Source organism: Anas acuta, chromosome 12 (genome assembly GCF_963932015.1).
Source record: "Anas acuta chromosome 12, bAnaAcu1.1, whole genome shotgun sequence".
NCBI lineage: Eukaryota > Metazoa > Chordata > Aves > Anseriformes > Anatidae > Anas > Anas acuta.
This window is the reverse complement of record NC_088990.1, coordinates 10524802-10537907: the sequence shown is the minus strand read 5'-3', so window position 1 is coordinate 10537907 and position 13106 is coordinate 10524802. Positions and strand designations below refer to the sequence as shown.

Genomic DNA, 13106 nt, shown 5'->3' with positions numbered 1-13106 from the left:
TAAAAGGACAGTGGGTGCTTTTGCTGTTTAATCTGAAGTGTTCTATAAATACAGCTAGGTTGCTACACACTGATGAAACTGGTCACCCCTAACTTAAGGCATGTCATAGGCAATGGAAAAAGTGGCCCATGGACCTGACTAATGTGGATAGAAATAGAGAGCAGTTTGGAGAAGTAATGATATAATGGCAGCCTTGTAACTGCAGACCCTGGATGCTGGACGTCGGTGCCATCGGCTTAATAGGGCTTTCCTCCAACACCCGTTTATGGTGACTGAGGACGATTATCTGACACTGTTTACTTTGAAGGCCTGATAATTAAAGCTAGGGTGTCATCTACGTTGTAATTAACATGCTCCTCTGCTCCTAATTCATTCTGACAGTATAGATTAATGATGGTAAATGACCAGCAAGGATTTATCATGAGGTGATTCTCCGTTTTACAGGCTGCCTCAGACAATTACAGGAAGCTGTTAAGTTTAGGCTATTGTCCTGGTGTAATTGTGCGTGCTCATTCTTAGCTTTGTTTTGCAGTAAAACTCATCCAAGGGCTTAATAAAGACTTAGTTATGGTCCCTAAGAGGCTGAGCCATGCTTGTAAATGGGAAAGAGAGGCACAGGCTGGTGATACCGCTCTGATTTTTCGGTACCCCAGTGCTTGTAGTCCCTGCTGACATCAGTAGGAGCTGGCGCTGATCAGCACTTCTGAAAATCAGATGCTTTTGCAAAGGTAATTCTGTTGGGAGGTTGGGCAATGGGGCCAGCCATGCTGTGAGGTGCACGTGTGGGCTTGGCAGCCTTATTTGGCACCAGCACTTTTCCCTGGTGGCAGTGCTGGGGCCACCCTCCTTGGTGCCCGGGGGAAGCACTCATTTCTCCCGAGCATGGTACAGGGCCACAGAAGCTCAGCAGCTGTGTGCCAAGAACTGCTGTGCATCTAAGCTGTAGCCTCAAGAATGGCCAGTATTTGAAATGACCAAGACACACATGTAAAGGAGATGCTCCCTCAAAAGGAAGGTCCTGAGCTCCCTGCAAGCTTAGAGCCTCAGGGGAATTCACTGGTCCCGCTTGCAAAACCTTGACTTTCAAGCCAAACCAGTCACGGCCTGGGGGACAACACCGTGTCATGCTATGCAGAAAGTCATGAAAAATGATACAAATGAAGTGAAATTTTCCAAAGCATACATGGCACTCGGTCTCTGGTTACTTCTTGCTAAAAGCAGTTTCATCATCGGGTTCTCTTATAATAGCTTCCTTGTGTACACAGGGACTTAACCTGACTTACTTAAACTGCGTCATGTATTGCTGCAAGAATACTTGATTAACAAGATGATCAAAGTGTGCTGTTCCACGTGTCAATCAATAGGAATTAATACGCAGGAGCCTCGTCCAAAAATGTGAGATTATAATGGAGATTTGGTTTTCTTTGTACTGAAGTGTTGCTGGGTGCAAACAAATGCTAATGTGATGAGCTGAGCTCCACTGTCTCCCCTCCCTTAGGCTGGCATTTTTCTTTCTCCTTGAGTGTTTCCCTGTTTGTACCAATCCAAACCTCCTGCCTAGGTCTGTTGAAGTGCCTTCATGTTTGCAGCAGAGGTCTGAGATTTTTTGATAAAAGAGGTGAAACAGTGGCATTGCGCAAATGCACAGCAGAGGTACTTCAGGAGCAGCAGGCATCGGAGTGTGTGGGGGGTTTGATGTCTTCCCCCAGCACACGCACAGGTCCTGTCCTGAGAACCAGGGTGCAGAGCAGCTCCAGCAGGTAGTGATCTTAGGTCTAATAATTTATTCCTTAAAAAAACAAAGAGGATTTGAGATGGCCACATAGACAGGAGAAAACAGTTCTCAAGATACCTCTTCTCAGGGCAGAGAGGCAGACCCTGGCTTGCTCTTTGCAGACTAGCTGGACCAGAAGGAAATGAGTGATCATAGCCTTTAAAACCCGCAGAAATTAATAGGCTAATTCCTACCAGAACTACAGTAAGCATCTTTGGCAGAGTACACAGCAAAACAGCTTCTCCCCAGTGGCACAGCAATGTGCTGCAGTGCCAGAATGGCTTGTGCTTTGGGTACAGAGGGCACCTTTTGGGCTCTGTTGCCCACTCTGCACACCTGCTCTCTGCAGTGTTCCTCTGCCTGGCTAACTGGCTGGCTGCTTTGGCAAGTACAGATTTGTGGTGGGGCAATCGTGCCCTTCTTGGGATAGCTGCCCTGAAGGACATATTGGCCATTACAGAGGATGCTCTCTTAGCAATATTTTTATCTGTGGAGGGTGGGGAAGACTTGGATGATGGAGTTTGGCTTGAAGGGGTCAATTAATTCCCTTTCCCTTTCTCAGGAGGTAAATCTGGGAGCAAAGCCCTGAAATTTGTACAGAGCTCTGCCCCCAAATTTACCTCCAGCTGCAAGTGATTGTATGTTTTGGGATCAGCCCGTGCACAAGAGCACTGTTTGTACCTCGGGAGCAGCTCACCACTCAACGCTGGCCATGAGCACAGAGCTAGCCAAAGTTGTCATCTACCCCAAATGGACTTGAGTCAGTCTCTGGTGTAAGTGATCTGCTGGTGTGATGTACAAAAGACTGTTACTCCGGGACAAGCCCAAGCACAAGGCTTAACTGCAAGTGCCTTCAGTGTTTATAAGCAAATACTGCTCTGATTTGCCTACATAGCCCTGGAGACATCATCTCGACCCTGGTGTCTGCTGGTTGTGCAATGGTGCTCCCTGTGCTCTTTCTCTCTGCTCTGTAAGCAAATAGTTTCTCTTCTGTAAGTGACCACATTAGATGAGTAAATAGACCCAGGCAGATGAGGAAGGTGCAGAAACACCTATTTTATTTCCCTTGAAACAAAATCTACTGGGAAATGAGTACATCTGAATTGTCACCCCTTCCCCAGCCAAAGAGAGATGAGGAGGTGCCTTTGGAGAGGAGGAGCATGTGGATGAAAGAGGTCTCTGAGGCACCATGGCCATGGAAACGCACAAGGTTGGCATTTGTTGCATTACTGTTTGCTACTGTTGGCTGCAGAGGTGCCTGCTCTGCACCTTAATCCTTGAAAAAACTGGGGTGCATCTGAAAGGGTTTATCATCTTTGCAGTTTTTCCCCCATGAAATAAGAAAATAGGGGTTGGGAGCAGAACTGGATAAATGGTGAGTTTTTTTGGTTTGCTGTCTAACACCCTTACTCCCCACCCCAAATATGAAACCCAAACAGGTTTAATGAAAAAAAAAAGCAGAGGTTTCTTTGGAGAAAATTGATAAGCTTAGGAGAAAAAGAAAAAATAAAAAAAAAAAATTGCAAAATGTTTTGTTCGGTCCCAAACAAAATGCCTGGTGTTGCTTTATAAGCTGTTTATTTTTGTCCCCTTTCATTTTGGAAAAAAAAAAATCAAAACCAAACCATTTAATTTAGAAAATACCAAAGCAAAACACTTCACAGAATCATAGAATACTTGAGGTTGGAAGGCACCTCTGGAGATCATCTACGCCAACCCCTCTGCTCAAAGCATGTTTGAATATGCTATATACAGTTCTGTTTTGAATTTTTGTCTGTGTTCACGATCATTTGACTTGAATTTCAAATTTGACTTGGATTTCAAGTGGATCTGGTGCCCCACAAATCGTACGTTGGGGTGAATTTAATACATATTGATTTGTCTGTTTGCTTAGGCTTCTGTTTTGGATATCTATGTCCTCTCTGCCAGGCTGACAATGTACACTCTTTTCAGATTCTATATACAAAATCTTTCCCAAATGCCACGGATTTCACATAGCTCCTCTTTTCTTCTTCCATGTGGTTTGATATAGACAAGGCTGTCTGACCTTGGGTTTACTTATTACAGCATGCTTCTTTCTTGTCACTTAAAAAGATGTGGACACTCACGGAAGGAATACATCAGTATTTGTTATGAAAAATAGGAATATACAGTCTGGTTGGCTTGCTAGCTATGTCCATATGAATCAAAATGCTCATCCATTTCTCCCAATGATTTATTAAAGGGATAAAGCAGGATCTGTTATTTATCTACTAACTTTTGGGCTTTTTTTTTTTTTTTTAATTAAAAAAAAAAAGAGAGAGAGAGAGGGACTGACAACATGTAAAGAGCCGCTGGTGATGAGAAACAGGAATGACTAGGATGCCTCTGTTTTCAGGCTTGAGATGTGCCCAGAAATGTACTCAAAGTCTAAAAAAAAAGTTGTGTAATAATTTGGTGGTGCCTGTGACAGCCCCTTCCCTGTGTCCCATGGGGTTTGTCACCTGAATTCTATCTGCTTAAGGGTGACTGTGTTGTCTGAGCTGCCATTTTGGCAGAGATTTTTAATGGCAATTGGTGTGATTTGGACAGTGGCTGGAGCAGTAAAATATGTGTTGTCATACTTCAAGTTGTAAGGTGCTGTGGGCATGGCTGAGGAGCCATCTTCTGCTTCTGTCTGCTGAGCCTGCTGATGTAACACTCATGTAAAGCAAAACCCTGCTCTTGCTTCCAGTGCTGCATAAAACTTGCCCGCTCTGTGAAGTGGAAGGGCAGTAATGGCTCTGTCAGAAAATGCAACTCAGCTCTTGTATTTTTTATTTATTTATTTATTTTTCTGTCAAGGTCTCTTTTTAGTTCCCTGTTCTGCCTTTTCTTATTGCAAATCATAAAACCAGACCAAAGCTCAGGGGTTCCTTTGCAAAACTATTCTCTCATGCTTACAGCTGGAGTCATTTTCCAGCATTGACATGAGCTCACAAAATGTTAGTCTGACACTAAAGAAGATTTTCCAGAGTTGGCTGAAGGTTTTGGCTTAGTTCTAGAATCAACTGTTTCGGAAACCTTTCTGGAATGGATTCTGGATGGCCTGGCACCATTTAAAGGATTAAGAAGTCATGCACAATTTGGCCTTCAAAATACTTAAGGCTTTTAGATTTCTCACCCCAGAAGTTATCTTTCTTTTCATCAAACATCAGCTGTTTCCAATTGCTGCATTCTATTTTGGTCACCTATTTTCCTTTTTTCATTCCCATGCATGACTAAATATCTTCTTTAAATCAACTTGAAGTAATTCGTTTTTCCATTCATTCATACGCTTGTGCTGGTTTCTTTCCCGATTGGAACGCTCCATGAATGTCATGCACCGAAGGAGCAATATCATCTGTGCAGTCCTGAGTGCGGGAGTACTTGGCACCAGCTCTGCAGCTTAATATGTGAAAAACACGAAGACAGCTGCCAGTTTCTGCATGTTTTAACTGGTTTATTTTCTGTAGCTCTGAGCAGAAGTGCTGAGGCCATGGCAGCCTCACACAGCATGATGCCCAGGTCCGTGGTCTGGAGAGCGTGCCAATTCCTGAACCAGTGGGACTAATTCTGCTTCAGCTCGGCACTCAGCTCCAGCAAACTGGTTCTTTTGAGAGTCTGGCCAACAAGCCCAGCAGCCAGACCATGCCGTGCTTGCTGCGCTGCTTGTGAGTTATTCCTGAGCTGTTTCCGTGCAGCACTTTGCTGCCCGTTTGGATGTGCTGGCTTGTTGAAAGGGTTGGTACAGGCGCTGTGTTGTGCTCTCTTGCCTTGGGTGGATGTGGCCTAAGAAATAGGTTACATTTCTTTATGTATAGTTGGCTGGATCCCTTCTTAAAAGCACAGGGTGAGGTGTAGGCGTCTTATAAGATGTATCCATGCAAGTCCTGCATAGAACTTGATCGATGCTGCTTCTTGGTCCTGCCAGCCCTGTAACACCCAAACACAGCCTTGCTGTGTATGGCTGACAAGCACACATGCTGCTCTTTGGTAACCTTGTTCTGCTGGCCTCAAATCAGAATGAAATTTCTCCAACCTTTGATCTCCTGTATAAGATACAAACACGCGCCAGAATTCTGATCAGTGTGCATCTGACACATGTACTTTTCTTTCAAATGACAAATACAGAAGCTGAAATTATCCAGAAAAAAAATAAATACCACGCTCAGCCAAGTATCGGAAAGGGTTTGTTTTGTTCTGGATTTCTTTTTCTTTTGGTGAAGAAAACAATATGCTGGAGACAGATTTGACAAAGTGAATGATATGGATTTTTTTTGGCAATTGCATCCCGTCTCTGGCTGTTGGAGCTGTGACCGATCTAAGCTGTGCTGTGCTCTGCAGGGGAAGGAGTGGGGTCAGGCCTGTCAGCGGGCCCCGAGCACTAAACCTTTCTGTGCGGAGTGGGATATGTAAAACTGCATTTCCCCAGGATCACTGCCAAATGACTAATCTTGGACACTTTCAGGCATTCCAGCGTGTCTGGTTAGTGGTTACTCTAGCCATCCTATCATGTTTTTGGGAACCAAATGTTTTGCGTGCTAAAGCAAGGTGCATATTATACAAAGGGTGCCTATAATGGATTTTGAGAGTTTGTAGCCAGCACACAGTGGCTTCACATCAAAGATAGCCATATGAAGAGGGAGCATTGTGTGTATCCTTGAAGTCAGAGACACAAGGGAATCGGACCCCTTACTACATAGTTTATTTAGGAGTCATGGGCAGAGGGGTGGATAAAAGAAAGGATTTTTAAATTCCGAGTGAATTAATTAGCTCATTGACTTCTGCCTCATTTCCATGCAAGTGACAACTACCTGTTATGCCCAGAGGTGACCTAATGAGACAGTGCTCTGAAGTAAGCCCCTGCTCAGACAAGCATCAAACTATTTCCAGTAAAAAAGAGCTCGTGATTTCTGCAAAGACATCCTGAGCTCATGTAGACTGTTCTGTTCCATAACCTTGCCTGCTCCAGCTCGCTAATGCACTCCCTAAAACTGCACTGTCTGTGGCCATTCCTTCACTGCCTGGTTCCCGATGGGCATTCTGATGTCATCTCACAAGATTTTCCTTTTGGCTTAAGGTACAACTTATATTTAAAAACAAACAATAATATGTCTGGCCACTGATCATCTACTGTCTGAAGCTTGAATGCTTCGCCATGGCCAGTGTATCTGCCACAGGGTATTGCTGGTTCTTGAGAATGCTCTTTAGAATTTCACTGTACTTCTACTTGAGTGATAAATTATTGTGGTTTCCAAAAGTTAATAATAAGTGCTCTACAGAGGAGATAGTATGTCCAGATAGTACGCTTTCCTTTTAGCTGTGTTGTTGGATCTAGCTTTGTTCTTGTTCTACGGGATAACGGGCCAAATGTGGCACCGTGCAGGCTATGTTGATACGAGCTGAACCTCTGCAATTTTTTTCTCTCCTTCTTTTTCATCTAATCTTTCCCGACTCCCTCCTCCCCTTATATGGCAGCCCTGTGCCTTGTATCTCCTTTGGCATCAGTGCCTGGCGGGCTGGCTCAGGTCATGGCACTCGCCTGTCTGACGGAGTGCGGGCAGCCGGCGGGATGAGCTGACCTCCGTGCAGCCGCTGGGGTGCGGGGGGAGCCGTGCGCTGCTGAAATCCCATCCCTGCTCCTGCTGCTGCACGGCACTGTTTCATCTTTATGGGCAACACTAAATCTTCCTAAAAAATGCGTTAAATTTTGTGGTTGTGTGAATCTGTTGTCTTTGCCGAGAATTACAGTCGGTAACCTGTCAGACTAGTGCAAGGAGCTATTTTCATGTTCCAACACGTTCCCCTAAAACCCTGGGTGTTTACACAGGGCAGGCCTGGCAGCTCTCTGTCAGGGTCCAGCCACCCTGGCTAGCTAAGCCCAATTTTAAACTCATGCAATTTAACTCTCAAGAAACAGACTTTAAAAGAGGACTAATTAGGTGCTTTCAGTGGGAAGAACTTGGGGGATTGTCACGGCTGTGGATGCCACCCACTGGCTCCGTGTCTGGTTGGCAAGGGTGTGGAAGGGCTGCGGCTTGTCCCCCTGGGCACCGTGTCCAGGGCTTTGCAGAGCCCTGCTGGGACATCCCAAGGCCAAGCTCGCCTTTGCCAGCTCTGCTGTGCTCCAGAAGGGGAGGGAGCACCCCAGCTGCATCCGGCCCATCTGCCTGCCCACAGGGGGCCCTTGAAGTACAGCTCTCAATAAATTCCCTCAACCCCAGCAATTTTCCCCAACGCAGATCAGCAGGCAGCAGGCCCGTGTTCTGTGGCTTGCACTGGCCATTTATAAACGTCCCAAGATGCCTGCGTCTGGATGACTACATCCCAAAGACATGCCTCTGGTGTTTTGATGTGCCCACAAGCAGCATTTGAAAGGCATCACACAGAGGACCAAGATCATCTCTGATGGCTTTGGTGGAGTTGCTTCTGATCCTAGAGCTCCTTCTACCATGGGTACCAGCAGCCAGACACTCCAGACTAATTGGATAGTAGAGAGCCATGAACAGGCTCAGAGTGAGCACGCCAGCACACTTTTGTGCCTGCTGTTCGCCTTGCTAGAAGGGCTCCTCTTGAAGTCCTTCTTGAACAGGAATCTGCTAATGCAGAAAATGCCAACAGATCCATGCTCAGACAAGAACTTAGAAGCCTTCAAAACCAGCAGAGCTGGAAGGAGGTGAGAAGTATTTCCTTGTACAGCCATGGAGAGGTTCCCCATGGGTTTCAGAGCTTCCTGAAGTGTCATGTTATTGCCCCTATACAGGTCAGATGCTGAGCAAGCCTGCTGCCTTTGTCTCCCTAGTGCAACAGCTCCTTTTTCTTCAGCAGTTCCCATTTGTAACAAAGTCTGGAGACTCATTTCTAGGGGCAAATCTGCTACCCTAAGAGCCATCTTGCTTCATTGACCATTACTAGCCTTTTCATGATATATTGACCTTCAGAGAAGTGTAATCTTAAATAAGTATCAGAAAGTTGTGGTGTTTAAAAGCCTTTTACACGATCACTAGGCAGTTCAAGCTTGTGGACAACAAGCAATTTTTTGCTGGTCTTGACCAATGTGTGCAAATGTGTGCAGGGCTATGCTGTGTAATTGTAGGTTATGTTAAAAATACTTCAAAAATATAGAATTTTAGGTGGCTATATTAACTATTTTAAATACACAATTGTCCAGAAACCACTGACATTACAAAAGATGAATATTACAGTTGCAAAGGGAGTCAGCTCACAGCCTTACTTTCAGGCTATGGCAAATACTTGCTCAGTGACTTAGGGCAAGTCCCTCAATTTTTATTTTCCCATCTGTAAGGAATTAGAATAATAGGTCAGTCAATATTTATGATGTGTTCCAGTTAGCCTGTGATAGAACCATAGCCCTCTAAATAAATGACAGTTCGTCTTCTGGTGCTCAAGAGAGAAACGAAAGCAATACAGCAACTCTTTCAGAAGAAATCCAAGATTTCTGTAATCGCTTCTGAGGTTCTGTTTTCACTGAAGTGGTTAATAAAGCCTGGATGTAGGGTATTCTAATGTGCATAATTTAGTTGAGCACTTTAAATTCTTTTAGTTATATGGCTCCTGTCTGTCTGTTTTTGTTTTACTTTTTTTTTTCTTTTTCCACTGCTGAGCTCCATAATTGTTCCTTTTAGCCACAGTCACCTAAGGTCAGGCTGTACCTTGCTAAGGAGCCGAACTGCAAACAAGGCTAGCTAAATCACGTGTCCCCAGCCCGCTCCTGTTGTTAATCCTTCCAGGTTCTGGGCCTAGCACTTGGCAGAGCAACAAAAGCAAACTTTTCATCAGAAGTTCACATTCTGCTCAAGTGGAGGATGAGCTGAGTAATTCCTGCCTTATTTAGGAAGGGTATAATAGGGAAGCTACCTCAGCTTTATTTCTATAATGTAGGGGGCACAGACAACCTCATTTAAAAAACAGTGTTTGCACAGTGGGAATTCAGTGTGATGACATTGTTCCTTTTCCCTAAATGCCTTTCAGAGTGTTTTCATTAGTAAATACGCTGTCATTGCACAAATTACCACCATGGCTTTAAATTGATGAGAAATGGCAAATGTAGTTTATACTCGGGTAGGATGCTAGCCTGGGTCTTTAGATTTTGTCTGAAATCTGCAGTGCTATAGAGGATTTTTATTCCTGTTTCAGTCTTTGTCTAGCAAGGTCCCTGCTTAATTTGCTTTTTCTTCCTCTTGTAATTTTTTTACAATCTTCATCTCTGCTTCAGTTCTTTGTGTGTTAAGTTCATTGCGTAGGAGCAGGCACAGCAAATTGAGAAAACCCGGTTGGGAAGGAGAGGAAGGTTGATGAACTTTGTGCCCAGAGCCTCCAGGCAGCCTGGGGGAGCCCAGGCGTGGCCAGCACAACCCTGCACGAATGCAAGGAGCCAACAAAACCAAAACACACTGATGTGGGATCCCTCTGCCCTAAGTAGGGCAGCTCCAACAGCTGCCTCAGATGGGAAAATGCTCTCACTAATGTGTCGGTGTTACCAATAGGCTACTATATCAAGATAGTAAAAAATAGTATCGTGGTGATGTGGTGAGGAAAGTTGGGGGGGGGATAAGAAGATAAAACCAGAAATCCTGAAAAGGGAGAAAAACAGCAACCCTCATCGTTTGAGTGTTTATGTGTTCCTTATATAGGTCAGTATTTAGGTACATGTGGGAAAGTGCTTACAAAATACTGTTGATAAATATCCTAATACATCACAATACATCACAGACATGGGACGAGGAGTTACTCGGCATGCTTTTGGATGGCTTGGAGTGTTCAGGAGTTGCTGTGAGACCATACAAGCTATTTGGTTTGCTGCTAATTGGGTCTTGCTGCTGCACCTGCTCCTGCATCCCGACCTGGCTGTCCAGGTGCCTCACCCATTCTTGCCAGCTTCCCTGCACACCTGCATGTGGACCTGTGCACGGCTACCCCACATGCCCAGTTTCTGAGTTTGAAGCTCAGATAGGAGCAAGGAGAGGAAGCATCGGCTGCAGGAAAATGCAGTGCACACAAAGTCACCTGTAGGGACAGGGCTGGGGGTGCAGCATCCTCCTCCTGCTGCTCCAGCCCCTACCCCAAGCTGCTTCCCTACAAGAAAAAGGGCTGGGATGGGGACTAATTCATTCTTAACTACATAGGGCAACTTTCAACTTTTCAGTCCATTTTTCTTCTGTATTCTGACACTGTGAAAGCCCTAATGGAAATACCTCTCAAGACTGAGTAGATTTCAGAGACCTCAGCTGTGAGCTAGAGGCAAAGCTTGTTTTCCAAACAAATTTCTTAAAAAAAAAAAAAAAAAAAAAAAAAAAAAAAAGACAGTGAGCAAGTGCTTGAATACAAATTACCAACATACCAATGTCCTCCCACCTAAACAGTAAAACCTAAAGGGAACCTGGTGGCTTAGAAATTGTTAAACTAAGTCATCATCTGCAATGACACTGAAGTGTGATTTCTGGGTCTGTATTCCTACCAGATTATCCTAAACAGTTCTGGAACATTTAGCACATCCATCTCTTCCTCTGATGAGCAAAATGTTTAGGACTAGCAGGAAGCTTTTAAAAATATGTCTAATGCTGTGTTAAGATGAGTGTTGCAGCATTGTACTAGTGTAAAAGTGACTGAAACTAAAGCAGTGGGCAAAAGTGAAGGTGGCTGATCTAATGGAGTTTTCCCAACTAATGAAAATGCAGAGCTTTACCAAACAGCCAAAGATTTAAATTTATCTCAGTTTGCCTAAGCGCCGTGCTGTGACCAAGATGGTGACCTTTAAGAGGGATTCTGGGTGCTATAAACTTCATCAGCGATAGGAAATCAGCAGGTATGAAAGTCCATGATTTCTTGGAAAACGACCTTATGGTGAAAAAGCATTTCCTTCTGTTTGACTGGCACTAAAAGCCTGCAACTGAGGCTTGAACTGCCGAGTTATTAAGGGCTGCAGCAAAGCTGTGCTGCTCGCAGGGAGCACACACAGGCTCCCACCTCCTGGCTTGGCTGCCCACCCGGCATGGTCCCTTTTACCCCAGAAAGTCACCTTCTGGTGGTCCTGCCTTTCTCTCTCCCACACTTTAAGGAGCAGCCTGTGCAGCTTGCCAGCAAAGAAATAATAAATGGTGTGTTTTACAAAGCGAATGCAAACAAGGGATCTGCTCCCACTTATCTAAACCTGTGTGTCGGTGATTTTTATCTGAGTGTCTAATGTTGCGGGTAATTTGTGTAGTGATGCGTATCTCTAACTGTGGCTATAGGTTAGTGCCTTTTTTCTATTCTTAAATGTGCAACAACTTGCACTACCAGTCAGAAGTTTGCATGTCTCTGGTTTGTTTTGTAAAAACTGCATCTGCATGAAAGAAGCTGATACATTATACTTACCATATACACCTACGTTCTCCGTGTGCTTTTTCCTGTTATTTAGCTTATATTAATAAAAACTTGAACAAATGCTATGAGGGACGGAATTTGTTATATTCCTTTTTCTAATTTAATTTGTTTTTCTTTTTGATCATCTGCTACATAATCAGTGAAATACCTCCCAGCTGGAAGTGCAGCTTCAACTGTGAGATGCCTCCAGCTGTTTTTGGTAAATGAGCGAGTGGTTTTAAAAATCAAGAGAAGGAGGGCTTGGGAATGGGGTCTGGTCCTGTGTCCTCTTACTGCTGCTGGCTTAAGGTAGGGGGAAAATAGGGATGGGGCTCCTGCCTAGACACTAAATTAACAGAGGCTTTAAGAGATCTGTTATGTCTCTCTTCTCCCACTCCATGTGGCATTTGGTGAATGGTGTCCCCCTTGGTCAGTGGTAGGTGTGACTTTGGGCTAATCCGCTGCAAAAGCAATAATATCGTTTTTGGGGAAACTTGCAGTAGAAGACAAGTGTTTTCTAATGTCGCTCTCCTAGAGCTTTGCAGAAGTCACCCCTGAGTGGGGTAGAGAGAAGGAGAGAAACTGCTGAGGTTTGGCCCCAAGTCTGTCTCGCCTTCCGTGGATAAGCTGAATTTAGCTTGCTAGCTCGTGCAGTGTTTTTCTTGTATAGGTGTATTTCTCCGCAAGTGGAAAACAAACTGTGTTGGGATTTGCTGTTCCTGCTGAAAGCAAGCATGGCTGTGTTTGTAAAATGTTTTGGTGGTGAGATTATTGTAAGTATTTTATGTGTTAGATCTGCCTTCGCTTTACCTTTCTCTCTTAAAAGGCCAGGTGTTCTTTCCCACGTCAGTCTGGGTAATGGGCAGTCACTAATTTGGTTTCCTTCTGATGGGGTCATAGCTTTACATTAGAAGTCCTCAGAGCTGTGTTTTTTTGTTTTGTTTTTTAATGGTCGTTTCTTTCTGTG

The 13106-nt window shown here is 44.4% G+C and overlaps 1 protein-coding gene across 3 annotated transcripts in view; it reads left to right on the top strand.

Moving 5' to 3' along the window:
• LOC137863315 (high affinity cAMP-specific and IBMX-insensitive 3',5'-cyclic phosphodiesterase 8A-like) overlaps window positions 1-13106 on the top strand; it is a 175041-nt gene that overhangs the window by 14773 nt on the left and 147162 nt on the right. The window contains exon 1 of one of the 3 annotated variants that reach the window (XM_068696364.1): window positions 12390-12448. The exons of the other annotated variants lie outside the window; for them this stretch is intronic. Coding sequence (XP_068552465.1) covers window positions 12407-12448 — 42 coding nt within the window. The 5' untranslated portion in view covers window positions 12390-12406. Of the gene's footprint in view, window positions 1-12389; window positions 12449-13106 lie in introns of those variants that run through there. 3 annotated transcript variants of the gene reach the window in all.